Genomic DNA, 27,777 nt, shown 5'->3' with positions numbered 1-27,777 from the left:
CTGTGTACGTGCAGCAAGTGCTCTTGTCATGGCAGGTAAGGTGCATGCACACGCACGTTGGTCCCTAGCGCTGGTCCTGTCTTTGTTTGATATTGCTTCTTTTCATATTTGAGTCGCAGCGCCATGTCTCGTCGCAACGTGGACAGCTTCAGTACGCGCTTAATCAGCCCTCTATTTCATCTCGTCTCTCATTGAAAACACCTAGTGGGTCCGATGTTGTCTTTCATTATGGCGGTAAGAATCACAGAACTTTTGGCGAGGGAACAGGGCCAGTTTGCCAGACAAAATAGAACTCTTGTCTTCTCTGTTCTGCTCTAGACTGGGCTTGGCCGGGTTTGAGATTGTCCAAGGGAGAAAGATTACCAGGATGATGTGGCAAATGCGTCTAAAAAGTTCCGGCCGAAACCTTCGGGGTTGGCTAGTCTACTAGCACACTCACACTCAGCAAACACATCTAACAAATGCAAGCAAGCAAGCAAGCAAGGTCAGAAATGGGACGAGTGAGGAACAACATGGACAACGCGAGAGTTTTTTGACGACAAGAATACCACACAGCAGTAATGGCTACTTCTGATGGTGTCACCCAGTTCGCCCCTGCGATCAACGCTACTGCAGCTCTGGAGCTTGTGCTGTAGGTATGAATTGTGCTGGGCTGCGATACGCTGTGGTGTGCTATGCTGCAACTCGGTAGCGTGTTGGGTCTGTCATGTGTCTCCAAAGATACGGTCTTTCCCTGCCTATAAGTGATCGGCTACGACGTTGCGAGATCAACGGAAATTTGTGTCCTTGGGGAGGATTGATTGAGTATTTGGTTGCCGAAATGACAAAGTTGAAGCTGAGAGGCGAGGGCTGAGGCGACATGCCACATCCTGGGCCGAGTCCAGCACATAGCCGGGACAATTTACCCAGCTCCATGGCAATGAGCTGGCCCATTGTGCTGCAGAGAGCAGGTACAAAATTAGGTGAGTGAGTGATGGAGATAATACTGGATGCTACTAAGGAGGGCCTGGGTAGCTTAGATACCCTGGCCCTGGCCCTGGCCCAAGCTCTTTTTAGAGGTTGTCATAAATCAATCGGAACGGGAGGGGCCTGGCTTAACCATCCCCTTCATCCAGTGAGCCAGCATTCCCTCAGGCATCTGGTCTTACCATTATTTCTTAGCGTCCCTCGCCAAGTCCAGGTGAGAATACCTAGGTAAACAAAGGTGCATTGCGGTGTAGCACAGTGAGTGAGCTGATGAAAAGCTTTGTCTGACTCTGAATTTGGCTCGGATTCTGGTAACAGCAGCAGGAACAAGACTGTGGAGATAGAGTAAAGTGGGAATTGTGGATGTCAAAAAGTCGATGTCGATGTCGATGCTGAGTCGAGTCGAGTCAATGTGGATGTTCCAATTCCAGTCTTCAATTGTAAGAAATGGGCCGTACTCCTTCCCAACTGGAACTCAAAGTTTTGAAACTGGCAGGAGCAACCAATGGGAGAGCAGATTCTTGAACCCTGCAAAGAGACGCCCACATCAACGGTTCTTAGGCAGTTGCAAGGATGTCAGTATTTTAGCGGCCACGCGTGCATCGCAAGTGCAAGTGCAATCGAACGTGAGTGGAAAGTGCAGGACAGGGAAAGTGACAAGCCAAGAAGATGAAGAACCCAAGTGAGAAGGGGGGGAAAGCAAGCCACAGCCCAGCTCAGTAATGTCTAAGCGCCCCCGCTTCTTCAACTGTCCGTCGTAAAGCCACGAGTTTTGGAAATAACCCCGGCTGACCCTTCATCTCGTTGATGTTCGAAGCTACTAGATACTTGCCCGTACCTAGCCTAGGTTAGTACCTAGAAAAGAAGTCCAGGTCTAGATTTGTGCGACATATTACCTACAAACAGCTGCATGTCTACCTACACCTGGGACGGACTGGACAATCGACTGCTCTGCGCTGGTAGATAATTTCAGTCGTCCCTTCCTTATCTTATTACCGGACCTGTTCCCTGCCTGGCTCGAACAAGCATGGGTCATAATCAAGCTCTACAAGCTCCTTCCTTGTCCTCTTCAGAGCAAATGAAAAGCTCCATGCGGTTTGAGTTAATCTCGATGACCTCAGAGAAACAACAAACCTGCAATTGAACATGTACAATCTGCGTATGCTGATCCGAAAACCAGCCCCTGCTGCATACTTGTCTTGTTAGATACATAGGTAGGTAGAAGAACTAGTCTGGCCGCCAGATGCATGTGTTGGTTAGTAGTCGGGTAGGTAGCTTAGAAAAAGGGTAGATAGGTAGGTAGGTAGATAGGTAGACTTCACATCTCAGCAACATGTTGCCTAGTACCTACTTTCTAGGTACGTGGTACCTTCATGCAACAAGTGTCTACCTCTCTGTATGTACATGAGTGCATGCACGCTGTCTACCTACTAAGGTAGGTAGACATTTAACGGCCCCAGCCTGCCCCAGCCTGCCCCAGGCTCGATGCAACACTACGTCGTACCTTACCTGGCTTGCTACAAACCAGTAGGTAGGTATGTACCTTTATCTCTCATCTCTCCTGAGCCAGCCACGTCTGCCTCCTACAAGCCACACCATACAAGTATATACCTTGCTACTATACCTGACCAAGGCAAGGCAACGCACCGCAGACAACCGCCTGTTGTCTCTAGCCATCTTGGGATAACGCCCCGGTTGGTCAAGCGGATGTGATGGACGCAAGATGCTGCTTCTGGTGATGCACCTGTCCCTCGTGCTTTCTCCTGTAAGGGTGCTGCCGCCGGTAAGAGGACTCTCGCCAATGGATTCAAGATACACATGTACAGTAAGTGGACAGGCACGGTCTGAAACGTCTCGGTAATGAGAAGAGGCAAGGCAGAGTCATGCGGTAGATATTACAACTTCATTATCAACAACGGCAAGGTGGGTAGCTAGATGAGGAGGGAAAGGACACAAGTACTTGAGTTATTAAAGAATCGCCAACTTGTGCGTCAAGATTTGTGTCTATATTAAAAAATGCAGTTAAAATAATGGCTTAATCATACTAGTCATGAAGACAGGACAGTTGGTTCATGAACTCCTGCCCGTTTGTTTAGTCGTCGTAGCTAGCTGCAGCTCATGTTGAATGGCTTTACCCCTCTATGCCATTCCATATCCCGCTGTTGAGCTTTCTTCTGTCTATTGTCGTGACCCAATAAACAAGTACCAAAAAGATGAGAGAATAAATTGAAAGATGGGGTCTAGGCGTGACCAGCACCGGAAATGGGCATCGGAATTCGGTAGCTGTCAAGGGGATGCCATCAAACGATGAGATGCCAAAATGGGAGATGCGGGCTTGGAACGGAGACGACAAGGCCACACTTGCCGAGTAAAGAAACCAGAACTGGATCCGTGGGAAGGACGAAGAGGAAATTTCGCCTTCCCTATGACCGTTCCCATTTCTACCCATTTAATCGGCTCCCCGCCTGCATTGGCCGCTAAAGCCGTTGTCGTCGCTTGTCGTTCAAGGGTGAGCATATATGTCACCGACTTCAATCCCTGACTTCGATTGTCTCCATGCCATGCCGTGCCGTGCCTACGGGTCCTGTGGGACTCATCTACTCGTTGCGCCACCACGTCTGCTCCCTCAGTGGCATATCTTGGCCTGAGGCTTTTCGGCTACCATCCTCCTCAGCCTTGTATGCCCAGTACTCGCCCAGGCGCAGTTCAGCATACTGAGCATAGTCAAAGTCAATCTTTGAGATGACAGCTTGGATTTGTGACCAGATACCCCAGTAGAAGCCTGGCACTCCTCGGTAGGCATCGACTTCAACCATAAGTTTGCGCACTTCCTCTTCCTCGTTGACACTCTCGCCTGTTAACGCAAAGTAGGACTTAATGTACTCTGTCACAAAAGCAAGTCGCTGGTCCTGTCTAGGGACGGCTGAGTAATCGCAGTCGTATCCCGCCCACTCTGCGAAATGGTTCGCCACATCAAACGCGGCAGGCGAAGGAGTAGCATACTCGTAGTCGATGAAGTCGACTGTAGGTGCTGCATCTTCATCTTCGTGGATGATAACGTTGGCACATAGCAGATCGCAATGTGCAAATACAAGCTACCAAAATTGTCAGCTATTTGATGCTACACAAGGTGTGGAGCTCGTTACATACCCCGTTCTTGCCAAGGCCAGGCCGTTGACTCAACTTGTGTACCATCTCCTTCAACTCGGCCTGTAGAAGGGCTTGCCTTTCTCGCTGAGCATCCGTATCAGTTGGCAAAGCAAAGATCCATTTTTGAATGGTAGTCCACATGTTAGGCGGAGGCTTGCCCGGAGCAGTACTATCAATTTGTTCTTGACGGGACTTGTCGCTGTCTCCATTCACACAGCCATTGGCATGACCGTTGGTAGAAGCATTGGTACTGGCATTACCGTTTACGTGCTGATCATCCCGGGTGTGGTTTGGGTCTGGTAGGCAAGGGACAGTCGCATGCCAGTGTGCGAGACGTCGGGCAATGGCAGATAGGATAAGAGGTTCACTGAGATCCTGGGCGCGGGCAGGCTTGCCCAGGATATAACGGTACATCATGCCATTTTTGAAACGAGCAAGCAACTGAGTAGCAAGGCCGTGCTTCATGAGTAGCTCATGGTTCTCAGCCTCACGTTCACGGTCAATGAGAACGGCAGTTCCGTGACCATAAGCACGCAGCAGAATGGCATCTCGGTCAACATCGAGCTTTGACATGCCAGGACGGCTGTTGATGGCTTTTAAAAGAGTGTTGGTGATACCATCAGTGAAGCGCACAAATTCAATGTTTGAGTCTTCGCTAGCCCAATCCGGCATGAGAGTTAAGATGAGTTTGAGGGCCGAGTCGTGTGATTCATTGTTGTCGTAGGTCAAGTCCAAGAAAGGGACATGGCCAAAATCGAGGCTGGCCGGTGAGGATGTCATGGTCACGCGAGCGCAGTGTGCTGTGCGAAGAATAGGTAGGGTGGTGAGACTGTCAGGATTGCAAAGGGTAGGCAGGTACGGACACCAGGTATGTACCCTAGATAGATGGGCACTGAGGAGGAAGGGGCAAAATAAGTGATGAAAGAGGGGATAGGGATAAATGCAGAGGCGAGAGGTCGAGGCACAAACTATGGTGGGGTCGAGCAGCGGGTCTGAAAAGGAAGGAGAGAATAGACAAGCGGATGAGGAAAGTCGGTCGGTCTTGTTACTCCAATTGACAATCAAGCGAGGCCAGATCTCAAGGCTGACGATAGTTTTTGAGGGTAGTCGTAGAGGGAAACCAGATGGAGGGGAAGGGGGGGAAAAAGGGTGCTTGATTTCTTCCAGGGGTTCAGGGGCGGAATGGAAATCCGGGGATGTCCAAGATAAGGCGGCGCCGGCGACGGTGTAGTTGGACAGTCAGGTCGTACCGCAAGACAGTGGGGAAAGGGGTATCGGAGGCTCAAGAAGAGAGTTTCGGCCGGAAGCTAAACGGAGAGGTCGGCGAGCACGGAAGGATAGAAAAGGATATGCCTGGAGTGTATTCGTTGATATAAAGAATATTGTGGCAGTGACAGTGAAGGGTGACGGTGATGGGGGGCTTAAGAGAAAGAAAGCACACGACCTTTTGCCCTTCCAGTCAAACGTCGGCGGTACTACTACTAGGTACAGTGAGCACACCGCGCCTCAACTCGTGTAGGATAGTGTGGTGGCAGTAATAATTGAATAATTACCTACCTACCTAGTGTAGAGCTAAAGACAGGCGGGACGAAGCGGTGTTGATTTTGTGGGCAAGCAGAAATGGAAGAACGAGTTTCGAGTGGGACGGCCTATGTCATTGGTTCCATGTGAAGAATTTCAGTGCCGTTATCCGCCAGAGTTTTCAGACAATACGAGGGCTCTTTGTCTCGTGTCATGCGCAAAGCAATTCAGCTGGTTGACCTGAGAAATTGGAAACCCAAGTGTAAGGTGGTGGACTACCTGAACACCATATGTGTCTTTTATTAAAGAAAAGTAAAGAACTAATTCTCCAACAAAGAAATGATAATAACTAATCCAGGAACAGCTTCTTGACCCAAAAATCACATGTCCAATGATTGATTCACTTGCGTTTGTGGTTTGTGGTTTTGGTTTTTTTTTAATTTGATTCGCCCCTATGGTGCTCAAACTATCCACTAAAATGGTGTTGATGACTGGGTGGAGAAAGCAGCCTTGTAAGTGTCGGTCGGTGAAAAGGGCAAACAGAAGTGAGAAAATAACATGGGTACTAAGGTAAGGTGAAATGGTAAATGAAAAGTGAGAAGTGATTTTGTTTAGAAGATACGTCAATTGCGTTTTAGGCTCAACAACGACGACCCCCCGCCACTGATATGCGATTTCCATTTCCCTTTTTTACTGTATGCGTTGTCGTGTACTTCTTCTGACCGATTTGCACTCACAAGACAGGCATTGGTTACTAACCTACCTACCTAGGTACCTCTCTACTATTTGACAGAGGTAGTAATTCATAAAACAGCCAATGCATTCTTATACATCCATCCAAAGATCATGTTGGATAACGGCACATTGCTTGCTGTGAGGAATAGTTCCGTTTTTTTTCTGCTCTCATTTTATTGTCCGCTTCCTTCACCGACTTGTTTAGATTGACAGGACTACTACTTTACGCTACCGCGGATAACGACGAGAGAAGTACATTAACTAGTAGGTAGTAATCAACTATGTTGGTAGTTACTAAATTCAATAGTAGTCGATAAAAATTGGCCTACCCTTCTTGATCAATCGTCGGCTTGCACAGTGATCTGTCATCAAACAAATAATGGACGCCACACTTAATGGCACATCACTGTAGGTATTAGGCGTCTTCTTCTAAACCTACGCTCGGCCCATGCGAAGCTACAGTACTGTGCTACTCTACTTACCTCCTAGTAGGTAGTAGGCACTTTCCTCAGGTACCTTCCATGGAACCCCTCCATCGTTAAAAATGTGGCGCTCTTGAGGCTCATTCCCCCCACAACCACATGAGGCTCTGGCTGTTGAATGCCTGACTTCATCACGACCAACCTCATCCGACGTTTGAGACAACAATAAACGATAAACAACATTGTACACATGTAATCACCGACCGCTGGGGCTACGACATCTTATATTCCAGCACGTCATATCATGTAACAAGCGCTACCATGGCTGTGCCCAGTGTCACCAGCGACAACTTCCTCGCCGTCGCCCTCGTAGTTAACCGTTCGCGTGATGGTCCAGCTTTCGTGTTTCATTATCCTGCGCAAGTTGAGCCTCACTCAAAGTCGAGTTCAGTTACCGGGAACGAGCTCGAAGACATCCTGCTCGAACGCCTATCGCAGCAGAGCTTCTCAGATGTTGCCGATGACGCGCCTGTTTCTAAGCAGGGACGGAATCCAGATGAACACTCCTTCACAGAGTCGGGATCGCAGATCGTACCTTGGGAGCGTGTGGCGGGTTTCCCTGCCCGCGATCTAGCCGGTATTCTGACGCCTGCCCGCTCATACCACAAACGGCTCTTTCAATTATCATTAGATCCACTGTATTGTGTATCGTATCCCATTCATGTTCCTGAGAACGGCAGGTGGAAGAAGCCTAAGAAGGCATCACGCGCCGAAAAGCGCTCTACCTACAACGATGAACAACTAGCTCCACATGAAGCTGGTCCTGCAACGACAGGAAAGGCAACTGAACAGCCTGCCGAAGAGAAGGAGGTCAAGAAAGATGAAGGCAAAGACAAGGACGACGAGAAACGTAGCTCAATGACCATGTTCAACCTTGTCTTTATCCTCAATCCTAGCAGCAACGAGGTTAAGGATGTTATCGAGTCTTTATACGATCACATCATAAAGAAAGTTAGCAAGGCTTTCAAGTACAGCCAACAACATAGCGAGTTTGTCTGGAAAGAATCGAAGCGGATACTTGTCGCAAAGGACAAGGCGCGAGAGGAGCGTACGTTACCATGAGGCTCCTGCGATAAATAGAAATTAACCACAATACTAGGCAAACGGATGAGTGTCCTTTGGAAGGAGATATTACAAAGTTCGTCACTGGCCGCTGCCATGCACGATATATACGAGGCAGTCTCACAAAACAGGATTGCAGCTCTGCATCTTGATACTGCATCCGGTGCTTTGACCCCCTCCGTTCAGATTCCTGTGCCCTTCTACATCGATGATCTCCCACAAGGCGAAGAGGGTACTCAGCGTGGCCTGTGGCTGACAACAGCAAACACTTTCATCAGCCAAGATGCCCTCGAGGAGCCCGGTTTCCTCGATCGTAACTTTGCTCTGTTACTGACAGACGACGAGAAGAAGATCATTTCTGAGCTTCAAGCTGATCCGGATCCCACTACAGCCTCCATGGTCGAGTTTGTGCGGTTGTCAAAACCAACACAATCGTGAGTCGCCCACTGTTAAATCCCAGGTCACCTCTGACAGACTTCTAGCTTCTATCAGGTTGGTCAAAGCGACATCCTCACTTTAGGCCAAGTTCGAAAGTATGCCCAGCATTTTATCTTTTGGCGCCGTGCAATCGCAATTCCTCCTCTTCATGCCAAGGACCAGTACATCCTGTCTCCCAATAGCGACCTCTCTCGCCTTCCCCTTGACACTCTCGAATGGCAGCGGGCATTCCCCCTGGCTCCACCACTCCCCAACTTCCTGGCCGAGCTATCTCAGGCGCCCCGGCCATACAAGCAGTTCTCACCCAGCAAAGCCCATCGTCCCACTTATCTACTTATGCTTGCCTGGCTCATGCGCCGCGGCTGGGTTACTCAATTATGTACCTATGCCTATGTTGTTGTCTGGCCTGAGATTCTGTATGAGGTCGAGTACGAGATAGAGGCCGAGGAGCTCAGAGCTGCCGCAGATCCAAGCAAAGACAAAGATTCCAAGGAAGACGACTCCTCCACGGCCACTTCGGTCCCCCGCACATCCGAGTCTTCCGAAGGACACTCCGGTACTGATGGCTCCCATATACCTACTGTTGCTGAGCAGGCTGCTGAAAAAGCCCGCCTGGAGCGTATCGCTTCCAAAGCCCAGCGTGACGCCGCGGAAAAGGCTACTGCGCACGCCCGAAAACCCATCCCAGTTGCAACTGCGCATCCATCCGTTAACGACCATCCACATCTTCAAGGACTGGTACCATACATCATACTAGATGCCAAAAAGGCCACTGGAAAAGAGTCTCGCTACCTGTCGACTATCGCGCGTCGCTTCAACGACGAAAAGTTAGCAAACAGCTGGCAAGTTATGTGCAAGTATTTCGATGGACGTTGTGCGCTTGAACGCATCGCATTACAAGAGGAAATGAAGCGGAAGCTGGTATGGAACACACTAACAGCCATGAGCGAGTATCTTCTCTGCACTCGTCATTGGTGACCATATTTTACTTCATATGTGGCTGGTATTATAGCGCTTGTAGTTTGTGGCACTGGATACAGATACAGCCACGGACGACAAATTTGTAATGATAGAAATCTCGCTGGTGGTATCTAGGCAGTAAATAACGACGAAATAAAAGGCGCAGGATTGTGGCGAACACATCGAGCCAGGCACTCCGCCAGACAAATAAAAGATCTACTTCCCATCCGCCTGGTGAACGAAACTTGGAAACGCTGCAATGTGCGTATTAAATCGCAAGTACAGGTGATAACAAGAGTGGAGAGAGAAGTGAAGTTTCCCAAAACAAAGACAATCGGTATTTGACCTTGCATCCATCCATCCGTCATTCATTTCGAACTCGGTGACTCAATCACCTCGAGGTATCGCAACATGAAGAACAATAACGCCATTGACCAACCTGACCCAAGCAATATCAAACCGGGTAGCAAACCCCTCAGCACAATGTGGAACGAAGTGACATGCCCCTGTAAGCTTATATGATGTATCCCACCCATACCTACGCGCACCAAGGGTGCACCCCAAAAAGAGAAAGAAAACAAAATGAAAATACACCCGGGTAATGCCAAACACCATAATACTCACATCTCCAAGAGGCCTGCATTGGGAACGTCAGGCAGAAGAGGAGAGTGATATGCAATAATAGAAACAACAACACCAATGATATTGAGAACGCCGACAAGTGAGGGCCGTCCATTGAGAGGGGTCCGAATATGTGTCCAAGGAGACATGCTTCCGAAGACACAAGATTGGCCAGACAATACCACAATTTAGTGCGTGAGATCCATGCCGTACTCGTCTTCCTCCTTGAAATTGACGGAAGCATGGCCACTGTTGTTGTCATCAGGGTCATGCCAGAATTGATTTGTATCGTTCAGGTCGAGGTTGTCGTCTGGGCTGATAGCAACAGGGTCGAGGCTGCCACCCCCACCCGACAGGGACTCGCCGCGATAATCGGTATGATGAGGCACTCGCAGACCAGTCCCAGCTGTGCGAGAGTATGAGAAAGTGCCATTCTCGCTCTTGTTGAAAGCGTCCATGAGCTCGGTCTGCATACGTCGCTCATCCTCTGTCATCTCAAAGGGGAAGTGGCCACCGAGGTCAGCAATAGTGTTCATCATCTCCTCTTGCTGTTGAAGCTTAAGATGGAGCATCCACATCAAATCTCGGGTCCAGCTGACAGCGCCGTTTAGTATATCGCCCTTGTTGGGGCCCTTGTCCTTATCTTCAATAGGAAGACCTGTTGTGATGTTGCCTGCAGTGGCTCCAGTGGCTCTTCTAGCGCCTGGTCCAGCAAGCCCTGAGGTCGCCTGAGGGCTAGAGATTCCAGTCAATGAAGGTGACAGGGGCGTGCCATTCTGGATCAGCTTTCGGATCTTCTCGTCTTCGAGACGATGTGTGGGGACAAGCCTGCTGAGATCCTGGATCCGTTCGTTGATGTTGTCTCGTCGGCGACGCTCGACGAGATTATGAGACTCTCGACGGCGTTTCCTCTTCATCTCCTGGGACGAAACAGCGTTTGAGGCAACGCCAAGCTTCGCAGGCATCGAGGTACCGCCTTTCATCATGACCTCACTGATCTGGTTCATTCCTGGCTGCATGGGAGAGGAGAAGCCTGAGTTGTAAGAAGCAGGGATGCTTCCAGCAGGGGTGTTGAGCCACTGGCCATTAGTTGGCTTCATGGCTTGACCGCCGAAACCGGGCGATTCTTGCGATCCAATTGTCATCCCATGGAGAGTAGCGGTCTTAGGGGTCATTGGAGACATGGGACTACGGCTATTGTTGGAGGTTTTTCGCTGCATCTGCTGGGACATTCGAGCTCTGGCCTTGGCGTTGAGGTAGTTAGGGTCGTTGCTGTCAGCATTCATGGCACCAGCCAGAGGAGACTCAGAATACGACAAGGGCGAATGTAGGGAGGTTCCAAGGGAGTGGTTTGGCATTTGTCGGTACTGAGTGTTAAAACCAGTGTTGAAGGGGCTTTGCATGGGATCTCCATCGGGGGTACTTGAGTATCCGTTCATATGGGACTGGTCAATTTGCAAGCCGGAATTGCGGTGGGAGAATGCATTTTGAGAAAAGCCACCCATGTTTAATCCTGAGAAGTCCTGGCCGCCGGCCATGCCGGACTGGGTAACGGGGGGGCCGTTGAGGCCATCGAGAAGCTCATCATCATCAAACATGGCGGAGCTGTTTGTGAAGCCGTTGGTGCCGTTCCCAGAGTTGTTGTTGAAGTTGTTGTTGAAGGAGGGTGAGTAGCCACCGGACATGGCGAGATCATTTGGGTCGATGCTCGCCCCGCTGTGACCGTTACTAAACTGATTAAAACCGTGTTGGGCCATTGTGACGAAGATGGCGAATGTGAATTTGTTGTGTCAAGGATGTAGAGTCGGAAGTTGATGCCCTAGCCGAAGGGGGGATGTGGGCGAAATATTGTGGACGTCCACCAGTTCGGTTATAGATGATGATACGTTCAGAATCTGGATATCAAGCTGGAACTGGCCTGTTGAGGGTTCGAGTCAGTATCGTGTCAGAACAGCGCGGAATACAGAGCGGGGGAATAGTAAGGGAGACCGGCTCGGCGATGGGGAGCGGCATCCATATATGGATGGAGTGCCCACCGCCGCGGAGGTTACACTGATGAAGAAAAGTGGCGGGCGGAGAGCCGGGGGTTTGAGGCTTGCAGACCTGACTCACCAGATAGGCAGAGAGTGTTGGCTGCGGGAAGCAACAGAGCAGATGGAGATGGAACAAGCACTATTTGCCGTCCATGAACGGATCGCCAGTCCCGAGTAATTAGGTGGTCAAACACGACAACTTGGCGGCTTGTCGAATAGGTGGAAACCAAAAGAAGATTGAATTGTAGGGGAGATAGATAGCAGTTGTGAGTCGGAGGGAGAAGTTCGGGGTCGGAGGGGGTTGAAATGGCGGGTACCGAGTGCGCAGAGCAGGGCCTCCAGGTAGACCTATGACAGGTACCTTGAAGGGGTTAAGTGTTGAGGGCGTTTCCTGGGCGTGTAGGTACTCCACAGGTCAAAAGAACAGAGAGTATGTATGGTCTTGGGCGCTTGGGCTGGAGTACTTGGTAACGCACGGGCGGAAAGGTCCAGTTATCTTCAGGCGCGTACTAGCCCCAGTCCAGTACTATGAGCAGTAGTCTGGAGATGCTGTCCTTTACAATGTGCAGTGCGGGGGTCACGGCGGTCGGAGCAGCGGTCGAGGGGTTCTGATTCCTGTTATTTGTCCTTGTCTGAGTCGTAACTTGAAACGTGTACTCGGTCGAGGTAGGCGGTGAAAAGATATTTTTCAAGGTTGCAGTGGCTGTTCTTGGAATGGTGAAATGACCAGTCAGCAATGTAATTCTCAAATACGATTGTCTGAGTCGTGGTATGAGAGATGATGATGATGGTGCTTTTGATTCTGGGCATGAGAGTGTGAAAGGCGATATGTGGGTGCCACCCGAATAAGAAAGAGGGGGGGGGGGGCACTAGGCTAGCAGGCAGGCCACTGGATGTCCCTTGTACCTTCGCAGCTAGTACTAAGCTTGCCAGGGAAAGGTTCCCAATAACGAAGCGCACCTCGATTTGGAGGCTTCGTAAAGCTCATGATAAAACAAGATGAGGCAAACCGAACCGCTCGCTCGCAAAAATAAGATGAAAATTGAAGAATATGAGAAGGGCAGGAAATGCGAACAAAACAGTGCGGCAAACATTCTGCGGGACAAAGAAGCAACCAAACAAGGGAGGGGCTTAGACAATGACGGAAGGTTATGATGCGTCGTACATGCTGCCATAAAAGGCCCAATGGTTGGTGGGGATTTATTTCTCTGGGCAAAAGAGACTGGGCCCAGAGGCAGATATGGTATAATGCATGTCGATAAAAAGACAAGAGAGGGAAGACCGAAGGAGGTTTAATTTTTGGGTTTGTTTTGACTCACCAGAAATACTAAAAGCACTGTGATGCGCAGAAGGCATGGAAACAGGCGCTTTGGCACTTGTATTGGTGTGATGGTATAGAGCTGGTAAAGGCTGATGTTGGTTTGAGAAGAGTATCTGTCTTGCGAGAATGCCTACTAATTTCTATAATAGGTTAGAGGATGATATGACGAGCCAGGTCGAATAGAACGGACACGGCTGGATGAAGTACCCGAATTGTACTTGAAGAGCGTATGAGATGCAGTTTAGCCAAGTCTTGTATTGTTCACGCTGAGCTGAACTGTAGGTACTGCTGTGGTTGGGGAGGGTGAGAGTCCTAATCAGGAAATAGGGTAATGGCGGGGCTTCGAAATGCAGGGTTCAGGTCCGTAAGGCACGGTGATGTCGTTCCTCGGGATGATGTGATCGAGGCTCCAAAACAGAAGAAAGAGGCGAAGACAGATCTTGTTGTGCCCACAGGGTTTACTTGCGAGTATTGAAAGTATAAAGAAAATAACTCCGGACAATAAGGCTTCTCGATGGGGGCACGTCTCAATTTATCAAAACGGTCTGATGTCCAGGGTTTGCCCGTTGTAGACCTCCACTGTGACAGGTATGGCGTAAGACTGGCGGCAGGATCGGATAGTTTGGAATGATGAGATAGGTCAGGCAAGATGGGCGTCCTCAATTTATCGGACCAAGGTAGGCGGTCTGCGGTTTTATTGTATTTCTGGCGCCGCCCAAGTGAACTGGAGGGGCCTAGAGGTCAAGGACAGGTGATTGATAGCCTAGGGCAGAAATGAGAAGGGTGTTGGAAGTAATTCAGACCACTTAATGGTGACGATAAGTCGGTCAAGGGTCTAACACAATAAACGCTCGGCCGTGGCTGAAGGGGGGTTGATTAGATCCGATGCGAACAAGGCCCGTACACCAATGTAAGGGTCTCCCGTCTTTCTCAGTGGCTACTCTCACGAACGTGGTAGGTATGAATGACGATCAAATGGTAGGAGGAGCTTCGGTTCGTAAGGTAGGTAGATTGATAATATCTTCTTGTTCTGTTCTTAGCCTCGCTCTTTATATCACAATGACCTTGCTCGTCCTTTTCTTCGTCCCCTTTGGCTGTGCTTACTCCTTCAAATGTCCACTTCAATTGTGAGTGAATACAGGTCCAGTTGTTGATGACTATAAAGGCCAAGTCAAAGAATGAGGTCTTTTTCTACCACGGCTGCAAGATCTATCTTCGATCGTTTGACGCATGCTAATGGGCACAAAGATCCTCTAATTTATACTTCCAAGAACGAGCTAAACAATACTAGCCATGGCCATCAAGTCAGATGTACAACTTCCATCGTCCTTGCCCCGCCTGACACCAAGTATTTCAGACGAAACGTGGAGGCAGCGGTCACTGGCCCCTTGAAGTTGTGTGGAAACTGGGCTTAGACTTGGACATGAATCGAGAAAGTTGGCGGTAATGGTGGCCGCCATGGTCTTTTGCTATCTCCGTTCTGTTTTGCAGTGTGTTCAGTAGCCTCGATAACTGATAGTCAAGGGAGGAGGGTGTGAATGTTGCTGTGTGGGTGGGCGCCACGCTGAACGTGACTTGAGGTTTAAGACACCAAGCCCAAGTCTCCGTTTGGACTCGAAGGGCTGATCGGGAATTGCTACATGCAATCGACTATCTCGTCCTAGCTTCCTCCTCTTGCCCTCGGTCATGCGCTGAAAGTTTTCCCATCTTTCCTGGTCTTCCCTGTCCACGCGCCCAAACTACAGACCACCACCTTGTTACAGAATATCTCGACACGGTTGTGCCTCATCAAATGCTATGTACGGGATGTTTCGGAGTCAGTGAGAATCAATCTTCGTCAGCCTGACGAGACTCTGACTCTGAATCTGAATCTGATGCCAGTGCCAATGTGAGGCTGGGCTGCTCCATAGCGAGGATGTGGCATAATGTTGAATTGCACTGTGCTTTGCTTCTCATCTCATCACCAATGGAGGGTGTATGTCAGATTGTCCTCACGGTTTCCCGACTTACCTAGTTCCCTACGGATCGTGTCCGGCCCTCTACGGTCCGCTCCTCAAGTGGTTAACATCAGGTAGGATGGAACCCGCTCAAGACCTCTCCCGTCTTTACCCCGTCCCTTGGAGAAGGGACATGTCGGACACGGTTCCTGCGTGAAAACCTTAGTGATACATAATGTCGATATGGTACCGCCGCATAGAGTGCGATATGGCTCCTTAGCACTTGGGGAGGTAGGTAGGCAGTAGTTGATCAGCCTCGAGGTCCTGAAACCTTCTTGTCCCGCCTCAGGGTCTGGTCCTGCAAGGCTCCGAACTCAGCTCAGCTCCGAAACAGCCCTGAGCTATCTGCTAAGGTAGGTCCTATGAGCTAGGCACTGTACATACAAGCTATGACTCCCTGGCGATATGCCATGCTTCTCTGTCATGCATGATCCCTCCCGTCCCCGCTGAGGCTTCCATCGATCAAGGACGGGCCGTGCTGGGAAAGGTGAGCCACAGAACACAGGTGGCACCAGACCTACCCCAAGCTAGTGGCCCCTCTAAATGAGCCAATCATATAATCTCCTCATCTACCCAACTTCTAACAGGACGACGACAACAGACAAGGCTTGGAATTGATGTGATTCAATCCAAGGAAGCAACCACACACCCAACCCCAACCCATCAACTTCCTGGCTTAGTGTCGCCCTCCACTATCAACGATCAACTTCACTCCTCTCCAACGCCCCAGCTGCACCCGTTTTGTTCTCTTTCTCGCGCGAAATACTCCGCTTGTTTCGTCGCATATCTGTTGTTGCTCTTATCGGCTAACTTACAGGCCGCCTTGCTCATACCTCTTACCGCTATTTTCCAGCGGCACGCGCGGTTGCCAGGTTGCAGCTAGTTGCGACTGCAACTGAACCTGCACCCCCTTAGGTTGGCTCCAAGCCCCCGACGACTCGTAGTCCTCCGTTTCTACATCGCCGTTTTGCGCAAGACAGCGTCGTCAGCGCCCAGTTCAGATTCTGTAAGTAACAGATAGCAGTAGGCAGCCATTTTGCCTGCTTCTTTTACTCTGACTTTGCCTCTATATTATCGGCACCTGTTGAACGACTGTAATAACCACCATGCCAGACCTTTCAAGAAATTGGAGGTTACTCTTCCAAGTTCTACACTTGGGTCGATACGAAACCCCCATTATTAGCTGCTCTACGACCCTCCCACCCTTATCGTTACCACGAGCTCGAGCCCGTATCTGAATCTCAGCCCGAACCTGACCCTGCGCCGCACGATCGACGTATCCGCTCCGTCCCTGTCCTGTCGTTGTCCAACCCGTCCCTCACGTTCCCGCCCCTCTGGATCTACCGCCATGGCTTCTTCTTCCTTTCGAGACTCTATAAACTCCCTTGGCTGGAGTCGTCGCGATGAGCCAGTCAACACTTCGCAGCAAAGCGGCCTGCTCTCTTCCATCCAGAGTCTGAACCCTTTCCAGGGAAGTAGTGGTTATGTTCGCCTTCCCACCACCGAGAGTGCCGGTGCGCCTCTGCCTGCGCCCAGCCGACGCGAGGAGGAGGAGGGCTGGTTTGTTCGTAAGTCAACCTTGAAATGTCTTCTCACATTCACCTATTGCATTTCAGCACCCCTGCAGCGGGACATGTGCATTGCATCTGAGCCATGTCCTGAATATGCATGTGATACAAGGTGACATGCCTTGTGGTTAGGAGACACTAACCCGACTGGCAGTTAGTCGATGGGATCGATTGTTGATCTTTGGAGCTTGCAATCTCGCTGCTGTGGCATGCTTCGTCATCTGCTTCACTCTATTCCCTGTCCTCTCATTGAGACCACGCAAGTTTGCCATCTTGTAAGTTGAGGGCTTCCGCACCGTCCCTTGTTCTTCCTGCCGATCGCAGTCACGCGGCCATACTACTGCGAGGCCGTTTTGATTGTGTGACTTGTTTTGCCCATGCTGTGATGTCGTAGATCCGACATGGTGAATCTTGAAATCGCATAGAAGCTGACATGGGGCTACACAGGTGGTCCGTGGGATCTCTAATGTTTCTGGCGTCGTTTGCCGCTGTTATGGGTCCTATGAACTACGTCTATCATCTTCTTTCGACCCCTCGACTACCATTCACAGCGGCCTACTTCGGTTCCATCACATTAACACTTGTGTTTGCTTTGAAAGTGAGTTTAAGATATCCTCGTAGTCCTACGCATACTGACAGCCCGTCAGCTTCATAGTACGCTTCTCACCCTGTTTTCTTCCCTCATCCAACTTGCATGCTTGATCTGGTACTTGATCAGTTACTTCCCAATGGGATCTACTGGTTTGCGCTTTGCCACATCATTTGGAGCGAGACAAGCAACAGCTTGGATGACCGGGTAGGGAGTAGCTTTGTTGCGTATCTTATGTAATACTGGCAATGAGTGGCACAAAAGTGGATTGCTTTTTGCAAGGAAATTTGTCGTTTTTGAATAACAGGAAGTATAATGCACACTACCAAGCACTCCTCGCTCAAATTAAAGCTCAGGGACCTTAGTTCTCGACTCTTCTGGCAGCATGCTAGGTGTGGTGTCTTATGTGTACATAGAGTAAAAAATTCTTGGCCACTGTTACTGAGATAGGTGGTCGCCAAGACAGTTTGAATATCAGTCAGGTTGTCACTGAAGTCTGATACATGATTTATCTCCAGCCTCCAACCGTCCCATAATACTAAATGAGATAAGATAAGATAGGAACTGCAAATTCTGTTATCCCAAAATGGTAGGCCATCATGTGCCGTGCCCAATGAACGACTGGTGGCTTCGGCTGACACCTGGGCAATATAAGGTAATCAGTATTTCTAACTTACCTACCTATAAGTTGATTACTTATCTATTTGCGATGATGGCGGCCAAATTAAATGTTAAATGTAGGTATTTCAGCTTGTCATGATTGAGTATCCGAGATCCAGCCAATGTAGTGTGTATTAAAGCTTCCGTACTTTAATTGTGATATAGAGTTTTGTTGGAATCTGGTTTGAAAGCATAGCCTCGAGGCCTTATGATATTATTCATTTATTCATTTATTGGAAGAATATTGTTTTGAGCATCTCGTTTCTTCTTGCGACGATGAAATGACTCGTCGCCTCATTAAAGCTTCTGTTTCGGTGCTCAAGGTACTAATGAAGCAAAGCCACCGCAGATTTACGTTGGGCTGAGAAAGAACTCAACGGACTTGACAGTCTCGATTAGCCAGCGATACCTTAGTACCTACGTAGGCAGGGTACGCATCGTTATAATGGCGAAGGGGTTTTATAATTACTCCATAATCGTGACACTGGTATTTAGGCTGTGGGTTGCTGTGCCCTCTTTTGGGGCACGTAATAGATGCATGCCTACTAACCAGCCCGTATCACATTCATCAGTGCTGTCCCAAATTTTTTAGAACTGGAATTGCTGATCCACCTGACTCTTTGCCTGACATGTTTGAGATACCTACCTACCTGGACAGACATAGTACCTAGGTGGTACCTAGGTAGGTATGGATGTTACAGTAATTATTACTACCTGCCTACTAAGGTAGTTAGCAAGGGAACCCAGATCTGATGATGGGTTCAATGCTTGTTGTTACTGTTGCAAAGGGCAGAGCATGGGTTTTTTTTGTGTTTTTTTTTCCCCAACACAACCAAGCCTACTCGTCGTAGTTGAATATCTTGCCACAAGACGAAATTTAAACTGAAAGAAAGCTTGAGAACGTAATAGACTTTGATTGACTGGATATTTGTGCCCCAACAGGTATAGCCCTTCGTATGTATGTACTATACATACCGGGCGCCCCATTTCCTGACTTCCAGGTCAACTACATGCATGGATCAGGCTTTATCGGGGTATGAAGGAATTTTGTTGTCCTGAAATCCGTGCCTGAATGTCCAGATTGCCGTGCACGAAATACACAATAATTGACTACAGGTACCTACCTAGCTAGGTATCTATATTGTGCATCCATGTCACCTCGACGTAAATGGAGTTTGCTGAGTACGCCTGTATTTTCTGGTTGTCAATTTGGGAAGGGAAACAATGTGGAAAGATAATACTCCAAACTCATGTTGCGATATAACCTCAGTAGGTTACTTGGGAAAAGCCGATTTATATTCGCGCATCCCCACCCTATCACAGTCGCTCGGGTTCGGTTGACTGATGGCCTCTCACTCCGGGATCTTAGGTTGGATTCATGATGGCTCCTTGCAGTGAGCAAGTGCATGTGGGGCTCGGTTAACAGTACATAATAAAGTTGCTTATTATCTGCGAGTTGCCCTGATGGACTCGGCCACTCAAGGCCCTACCTCATGCTAACTCTGCAAATTCATCCGTGCCTACCTACCTCCTTTAGTACCTAGGTAGTTGGCTCGTTAGGGATTTCCAGACTTCGAGTCAGAGGCAGGGTGGCGCTCTGTACTTGGGGATTCTTACGGAATCACTTGATCTTTGTATGTAACTCGATACAAGGTTACAACGAACTACCTACTCAGTGATTGAGCACCCAGGTTAGTACTTCTTGGTACATTAGTAGGTAGGTAACTGCAGTCCAGTATTGGCTTGCAAGCTCTGCTGTGCATCAATCATCTGCATCGAAGAAATGGATCGACTACGTAATTTTGTCTAGATCGTTGTATTCAGCAAAATAAAAATCCTTGAAATTGTCAACAAAGCTTATCAGAAAGTAAGATATCGATATCACTGTGCGAGGATATTTCAGAAAAGTGAAAAAAAAGAAGAAAAAAGTAAAAGCCAGTACTCAATTGGAGTGGGAAGGAAAGCCATCTGTCTATCCTTCCTTCATTCCTTCCATCATCTGGTTCTACATGGGCAGTGACCAAGGATCCTCACTCGGCGCATCGGTACCTTCTCGATCAGTTAGCCGCAGTACATTTGCGTGGTACCTTCCGCCTGCGGATCAGAAACAGAACCCACGTTAACTGAACTTACTAGAGCCTACCCGCGCTGCAAGTGTGAGAGGGGGAAATCAACGCATGGGGAAAAAATTTATTGTTCACACAACGCAAAAAATAACCTCCGGCGTACATTTTCTCTTTCTCTGCCTGGTCTCGGTACGCTCTTCCTGTAAACCACACCTTCCTCTCCATTCCAATTTTGTTTAAAGGGAATTGAAGCTGGGACTCCGTAACCTTGTTTTACGGTTTACCTACCTCTACTTATCCGATTCCTTTCTTCCTCTTTGGTCATCAACACAATCATCATAACCACCCCGCCTCGCCTGTCTGGTATTTCTGGGCTTTCTCCTGGTACCCTCGTGACGGACGAGAAATCGCAACGGAACGAGCAAATACTCTCAGCTTCGATCGGGGTTTATTAGCCTTTTATAACTGGTGCTCAACTTGTTCCATCAGGCCTACTCTCACAAGTTTTGTACTTGACGCAAGAAGCACGACAAGACCGGAATAGCAAAACCTGTGCTTTCTCATTCTTCCTCCTTCGTCGAGACACCGCCGCCTACTTCTTCAGGCCTCCAATCCCAGTCAAGCAAACACCTTCCAACATTGCAAAATTGTTTGCTTCTCCCATCTGGAGGATCTCAATCACCAAACACCCAGCATCCGCGCACAATTCGATTTAGCCGCTGTTCCGTTAGGTCTGACCCTCGACTTAACCGACGCTTCAATACCAATCTTGAAAATCATTTCTTCGATTTACATCCCTCAATATTCGACTTTTCTCGAAGTTTCGCGACGACCGGCACCCTTGAAAGTTGGGGGCATACGAACAGCGAGCAACTGTATTGCACACAGCTGCTTTGTGTCTCTCCCAGCATCTGGAGGGGGTTGAGACATTCTGAGATTTTTCTTATCTCTATAAATATTTCTTTCTACTTCCTACCTTCTAGGTGAATCTAGCAGCTTCTGTTTACTCCTGCCATCTGGTCCACGACGATAAGCCTCTGCAACACGGCTCACCTTGAAATGAGTCCCTCAGCTATCGTTGAGGCCAACAACATGGCCGCTCAATCAACTTTTTCCTACGCACAGGCTGCGAAGGGCAAGGGCACTATCACTGCCTCAAATAACGCTGCTTCTGCTGACGCAGTTGCTCCCATCCAAGATGACCAGGCCCCTGCAGCTGATACTGACACTGCCGCTCCCGTAGGGGACGCACAAACGGACGCACCTTTGGCTGAGCAGGTGACTTCCGAAGCTCCTGAAACCGTTGGGCCTCAGACAGCAGTGACAGAAAAACATGATACCGAGAGTGTTCCTGGGTCTGAGAGCGATGCCCGCTCCGAGTCTACACAAAGCAGACGAACCGAGTCAAGGCGTGAGGATGATACTGGAAGGTTGGATCGTCCCTGGCGACGTAACGACAAAACGCCAAGGTCATCAAGCAATGCTACAAGGTCTGTCGACGAGCAGGACTCCCGAAAGGCTAGGCGAGGTAAGAAGGGCAAGGCCTCCGAGAAACAAGCTGGCGAACAAGCGACAGACAAGGAACAAGAGACGGCACCCGAACAACCAAAGGTTGAACTTGCCGAAGCACCCATTCCTAGCGTCAACATTTGGCACAAGCGAAAGGAGGCCCGTCAAGCAAAGTCCACCAAGCCTTCCCCCACACCTGCGGAAGCTACAACAAACGGTACTTCAAGCCAGAAGGACGAGAAGAAGATGGAATCGTCTCCTGCACCTCTCACAAATGGCGTCAAGTCTCATCAAAGGCAGGCCAGCACTGTCCGAGCAGAGCGAAATGGTCCTCGGGGCTCGCGAATGAATGAAAAGGATGGCAAGAGCGAAGTCCCCCCATCTGTCGATGACTCTACGGCATGGCCTACTCCCGAGACAGCTATATCTACCATTAAGGAGGATAGCAAGAAGAAGGCCACCGACAAAACGCCTGAGAGATCCGACCGCTCTGATAAGGACAGCCAAGAGGATAGTAGCTCGTCGAAAGCTCGTCGATGGGTCAGCATCAACTACGTTCCCACAGTCAACTTCGAGACTCAGCTTCCTCAAATTCGCAACTCCAAGCCTCGCGGCGGTGCTCGTGGTAGTCGTGATGCTACCAACCGAGCCTCAATCAATGGCGTTGCTGAGAAATTGACATCTGCCTCCCTTGCGAACAGGGCCAGCGACAACAAGGCCCGTGACGCCTCTAACAACGCCGCATCACAGCCAAGCACCAAGCGTGGATCTGTCGATATTGCCAATGGTCAGAAGAAGGCTTCAACCAATGCAAACTTTGATAAGGCCAAGGATCCTTCTGCTCAAACTTCGGTAAGTAACGTGCATCGAGAAACAAAACTCTTATCTTTACCCTTTGTCTCCAGTATGCTAACAATTTTCTCAAACAGGAAGCTCCTCAAGCTTCCCGCGATCGTCCTGAAGGCCGTGGTGAGCGAGGTCGCGGCGGCTACCGTGGACGTGCTCATCACGGCCATTCCCAGTCCCAGCATGCTATCTCTGGATCTGGGTATCACGGCCAAGGTGCCAATGCTTCCCGAACTCAGGGCTACAGTCCTCCTATGCGACAAGGTGGCCATGGCGGCAGCTTCACGCCTTCTTCTCAGCGAGGCCGTGGCCGCAATGGCGCTAACAATTTCCACCGTATGTCTGCGCCTAGCGGTGGTAACCGCATGCCTGTGGTACAGCCTCAGTTCGCTCCCGTCGAGTACTCTATGGGCGTCCCTATGGATGCAGCTCTCCTGCAAAATCAGTTCGGTCATTTTCTTTTGCCCGCGCTAAAGCATCAAGTCGAATACTACTTCTCTATCGACAACCTTATCAGGGATACCTTTCTCAGGCGGCACATGGATTCACACGGCTTTGTCTCTCTACACTTCGTCCTTTCATTCAGACGCTTACAGGAAATGACTGAAGATATCAACCTCGTCCGTGCTGCTTGTGAAGATTCAACTGAGATTGACTACGCTGTTGCGGACGACGGTATTGAACTTCTTCGTCGTCGAGATGGCTGGCAAGCCTTTGTTCTGCCAATCGGCGATCGAGATGAAATGGCCCGTAGGGAAGGTCCTCCCCAGGTTACTTTCAAAAACAGACACTACAACTTTACCAATGGCCAGTACAATGCTGCCGTTCACATGCCATACGGTACACCCATGTATCATCATGACCCCTCTCCCCAGCACTTCCAGCCTCGTGACGTCAACGGAGATACCCCCGTCGGTGCCAGCCAGCTTTCAGCTGCAGTCCCAGATTTCTCACCTTCTGGAACAATTCCTCTCGTTGGCCCCGATGGTCAAACCCAGGTTACCAGCGTTGAAGCTCTCACCAACGGTTATGCTGAGAATGCTACCCCACTTGCCAATGGTGTGCATGCTGAGGCATCTCAGGTCACTGAGTCTTGAGCTGCTTTGCAAAATGGAGACGTCGCTTACGATGGGGGTACTGGGTCTGCATTTCCCTGCGTTGTAGTATGAAGCATATCCCAGTTTTCGCCACACCCTGATCTGGGTCGATACGAGTTTACGCGTCCCAGCTTTTAACATGTCTTTTTTATGATTTCAAGTTGCTGAACAAAACTTTTCTTTCGCTTCCAACCCATCATTGGCCACGACACTCTGCAGGTCGCGGTTTGGGTTTGTTTTTTTGTTGTTGTTTTTTTTTCTAAGGGGGAGGGGTTCACGAGCCCGGAGCTGTCCGGTTGCGTTTACTACTTGACGGGTCTTCTAACAGGTGTGACCTTCAACTACAATAAAATATGCAGCGACTGGGTTGATGGGTCTCAAGGTGGTTTATGGTTCACCCAGCCATGGTCATAGGGGCACCGAGGCGCAGAAATGGCCACACTTGAGTTTTCATATGCCACGAACGGAAAGAGAGGGAGGCGAGGATACGATCCAGACATTTGATACCCTGTTGAGCGATGCAAAAGTCGATTGCCAGCATGACTGAGGAGGGTCCATATGGGCGACACATGATTGTCTCAAAAGTATTGATTTCTAGTGGCGTAATCCAGGGAAGGTGTTTTGTTGATTGGAGGGCGTCGGCGACGTATTGGAAACGACATGCCACGAGATGCCCACGCCATCAAATTTGACCAAGTCTAGTGGGAAGCTGGACGGTTGCAAATACCAAACAACAGGCATTTCAATTGATGGTTGAATTGGGGTATGTCGAAGGCAAGCAGATTCGAAGCTTCCGAAATCAGACGTGGAAGAAAGGCAAATGCACATTGTATGAACATCGGTACACGGACGTCTTTGGTTCTTGTGTTGTTTTTTTACTCTCCACTGCATTTGAAGGGGTTCAGGGATGGTTTTGCTACAATTTCGGTGTTGAATCTTTTTCTTCTTTTACTTTACAGAGGATCTGATACTAGAGGACACCTTCCAAATTTTGCTAAAAAAAAACACATACGGAGTTTTGCTATCATTTAAAAAAAAATGTACAATAGTTTCGATTTTATAAAAAAAAAACTTGTTAAAAAACACTGGTTGCTTTCTCATATTTGACTTTGTTTTATGATATTGCACAAGGGTTAATGGAGATGCAATTTGGTGTAGCTAGTTACCCTGTGTCTCATATGTAAGTAAGTAGGGCTCACTGATGTATATAAGATATGCCATGGACGAGAAGTTATCTCTCGGCAGAAGATATTTCCTGTCGACTGAGTTTAGCTGGACCTTGCGCGTTTGTAACTGTCATGACGATTGTCTATCATGTTGGCGGGGTTAAATTGAGGGGTTCTCCACTTGACTGTAGGGTAACTTGGCTATGATGCTGGAAAACACCTACTAAACAACAGGTGGATTGTCTGATTGCATGACAAAGGCCCAGACACGCAGAAGATGCCTGAAACAGGCAGAATAGATTGAATTGGAGGAATTTGATGTATATAGATGGAGAAAATCCCTCTCATGGACCGACTTCTTGATCTCTAGTTATCTGGCCTTGTATCTCTATCAACAAGGATGTTTGTAGGTTCAAGTCGGTATGCGTAAACACAACTGTGGCTTGTCGTGCTGGGAGAACATATCCATTGATTGTGAGATTAGAATGCCGGCTAGACGTGAATTCAAATGATACGTGTGTTCGGCGTAAATTATAATCATATCCAAACCCGAATGATTTAGTGTAGATGTGCTTTCGTGACACCAACAGCGTGGTTGTTGATGGTGATTGGGAGGAAGACGTTCATGGCCCACCCATCTACAGGTAGCTGGATGAGTTAATACTGCCTATATTATACCAACTGTTGCGAAACTGATTATTGTCTTAGTGGAATTCCGACCCGGAACATATTCCCAACCCAACGCACAGCCTCCTTTCAAACCTCGACGAGTATGAAGCAACACCAAACCTCTTGCCTACCTAGTTTCAAACATCATCTTGAGGCGCTATCTCGAGAGACCAAGGCCCTCATACTGCATTTTCTGCCATACGATATTCCTCTGGAATGCATATACCTGTTAGATCAGTCCTACTGGTGCACTCTACTTGTGCAAATTCCGTTCCTGTGGGACCTTGACCTCGCAATGGTGCACGCGAAAGTCTCTGGCGAGTCGTCGGATGGCCAGAAGGTTGCTAAGCAGTATGACTGGGAGAAGCTTACGCGACAAGTACTGAAGCCGATGGATGTAGTCGATCCGGATGTGGTGCCACCGTTACCTAGAGCTCATACACTCGAGTTCGGTTAGTGGTTCTGCAAGGGTTACAGAATCGACGGCGTATCTGGCAAATTGTTGAAAAAATGCAAGTGAACGACGTCCGCATAGAAGATAATACACATTAAATTGAAATGAGATATCTTAGTTCGACCTCGAACAATGGCCGGAATACATATGTGCCGGCCTTTACCGGAGAGCACGGAGTATTCCCTTTTCCACTTCTTCGCCAAAACCGGGGACCGACTTGGCAAAACGCATTTATGGTGGAGAACAGATGTCTTTTGCCTTGAACAGTTGCTACACCCTTCCTTACCTACTAAGGTACTACTGTGGTTTCTACGGAGGTTCTGTCCCGGTGAGTCATGGTGAGCCCATGCTTCAAGTAAAGCATCGCGATGGTGAATCGTGAGATATATTGTCTCGTGCCATGGGTGTAAGGCTATCGTGAATTACTGAACCAATCTCACATTTATGGTTTCAAGACATTGTCAAGGCAAGTTAGAGAAGCAGTGTCACACGATGCAACTCGGTCTTGACTGGAATACAAGGGGAATGGTGGGGTACAAGGACGCAACTGCTCTCGTTTTGGGGAGAGATAAGAAGAAAATGAGAAGAAGTGAAGCTATCGTGAAGACATGGCTATCATGTACTACCTGCCTTCTAAGGGTAGACTGATAGATCAGCAACTGGGCATCAACAAAGGCCAAAGAACGAGCAGAGGGTGCCTTGCAGGAGTGTTAAAGCCGGGGCAGGGGACCCCAGAAATTGCCTGAAAAGGAAACACCAGAACAAGACCTGCAGAACGAACAGACAGACGTCTGTGCTCTCATTGAACATTGGACATCGAATATGGCATTACGTCAAGCGCCAATCCGGAGAGTAAAAGTAAAGATGGCGGGAAGAAGGATCCTTATAAAGTTATTAAGTTAAAGTGAACGTCAGTGGACACTTCTTCTCGTGGCTAGGTAGGTACCTACCTCTAATAAATTTTCAGTACAGTGCTGGACGTTTTTGCGGGATTGACTTGCGGGGAAGTCGGTGCCTACCTGGTACGGGGAGGGGGGGCTAACAATAGAAGAAGAGATTCAGAAAAAAGAGCCAAAGAATTGTATGAATGTATTCATTTTGATAAGGAATGAACCCTCCGGCCCTCACAAAACGAAGGACACAAATGATCGGCATGTGTTGTGTTGACTCGATATGATCAGATTAGCTCCATTCCCATGTAAGTGAACAACAGAATTTCATCTGCGCCCTCCAACAGAAGGGCCAAGAGCATCGAATCTTCTATACAAATTCTACTCTAAATCTCGATATAACACGCCTGATTCGTCATTGGCAGTAGCGCCATGTCATAGCCGCGTGGGTCCGGCCTTGACACTGACTAAAGTGACTGATCTACATACAGGGGTTGAACTCGAATGCTTCATCATCACCGGACTTCACAGACAGATTATCGGCCTCCCCAGCTCATGATGTTCAATGAAACAAGATTTCCTCCTAACTGTGGTACTCTGAGTGCGATTCTGATCATCTCATAAACTTGCCCTGTCCTTCCAAGTGCAAAATTCGTCGAGTTGGCAACCGCTGCTCGGCTCGATATATATTCTTTTGTGGATACAGGCTTAGAAAGCTTGGGAGGCGAGTTTCCATATAATATTCAGCTCGGATAGATCAACACTTATCCGTGGGGTAAGAAACCGACAAGCAGCTGAATCTGGTATCCAAAACACATTCCGGAGCTTACCTCCGGCTGGTCTGGGGAAAGGGGGCCCAATGCTCACAGTAAGTATACCCTCACCTGGAGAACTTGACGTCAACTTAACACAATCAAGGCCACTATGGTGGGGATGCCTCACCTCACTCATACACAATGGCAAAGTAAACGATTTCA

General features: G+C 48.9%; 6 protein-coding genes across 6 annotated transcripts; 4 read left to right on the top strand and 2 right to left on the bottom strand.

The window, feature by feature from the left end:
• Nucleotides 1-3,563: 3,563 nt before the first annotated feature.
• On the bottom strand, nucleotides 3,564-4,896 carry FPOAC1_001406 (uncharacterized protein; the record flags this gene model as incomplete). The annotated part of the gene is made up of 2 exons (XM_044846010.1): nucleotides 3,564-4,061; nucleotides 4,117-4,896. The coding sequence occupies 2 exons, from the start codon at nucleotides 4,894-4,896 to the stop codon at nucleotides 3,564-3,566; spliced, it is 1,278 nt and encodes a 425-aa protein (XP_044711926.1).
• A 2,219-nt stretch (nucleotides 4,897-7,115) lies between these two features.
• FPOAC1_001405 (uncharacterized protein) lies at nucleotides 7,116-9,332 on the top strand (the record flags this gene model as incomplete). The annotated part of the gene is made up of 3 exons (XM_044846009.1): nucleotides 7,116-7,902; nucleotides 7,954-8,350; nucleotides 8,399-9,332. 3 exons carry the CDS (start codon nucleotides 7,116-7,118, stop codon nucleotides 9,330-9,332), a joined length of 2,118 nt encoding a protein of 705 aa, XP_044711925.1.
• Nucleotides 9,333-10,123: 791 nt separating this feature from the next.
• On the bottom strand, nucleotides 10,124-11,692 carry FPOAC1_001404 (uncharacterized protein; the record flags this gene model as incomplete). Its single annotated transcript, XM_044846008.1, has 1 exon — nucleotides 10,124-11,692. The coding sequence occupies one exon, from the start codon at nucleotides 11,690-11,692 to the stop codon at nucleotides 10,124-10,126; it is 1,569 nt and encodes a 522-aa protein (XP_044711924.1).
• A 4,942-nt stretch (nucleotides 11,693-16,634) lies between these two features.
• On the top strand, nucleotides 16,635-17,654 carry FPOAC1_001403 (uncharacterized protein; the record flags this gene model as incomplete). The annotated part of the gene is made up of 4 exons (XM_044846007.1): nucleotides 16,635-16,854; nucleotides 17,009-17,129; nucleotides 17,302-17,452; nucleotides 17,502-17,654. 4 exons carry the CDS (start codon nucleotides 16,635-16,637, stop codon nucleotides 17,652-17,654), a joined length of 645 nt encoding a protein of 214 aa, XP_044711923.1.
• A 3,574-nt stretch (nucleotides 17,655-21,228) lies between these two features.
• FPOAC1_001402 (uncharacterized protein) lies at nucleotides 21,229-23,621 on the top strand (the record flags this gene model as incomplete). Its single annotated transcript, XM_044846006.1, has 2 exons — nucleotides 21,229-22,530; nucleotides 22,608-23,621. 2 exons carry the CDS (start codon nucleotides 21,229-21,231, stop codon nucleotides 23,619-23,621), a joined length of 2,316 nt encoding a protein of 771 aa, XP_044711922.1.
• A 1,733-nt stretch (nucleotides 23,622-25,354) lies between these two features.
• Nucleotides 25,355-25,913, top strand: FPOAC1_001401 (uncharacterized protein; the record flags this gene model as incomplete). Its single annotated transcript, XM_044846005.1, has 2 exons — nucleotides 25,355-25,431; nucleotides 25,496-25,913. The coding sequence occupies 2 exons, from the start codon at nucleotides 25,355-25,357 to the stop codon at nucleotides 25,911-25,913; spliced, it is 495 nt and encodes a 164-aa protein (XP_044711921.1).
• Between the last annotated feature and the right edge of the window lie 1,864 nt (nucleotides 25,914-27,777).

Source organism: Fusarium poae, chromosome 1, assembly GCF_019609905.1.
Source record: "Fusarium poae strain DAOMC 252244 chromosome 1, whole genome shotgun sequence".
In the NCBI taxonomy this organism is placed as follows: domain Eukaryota; kingdom Fungi; phylum Ascomycota; class Sordariomycetes; order Hypocreales; family Nectriaceae; genus Fusarium; species Fusarium poae.
Note: the sequence above shows the minus strand (reverse complement) of the source record. Positions and strands in the feature narration are given on the sequence as shown.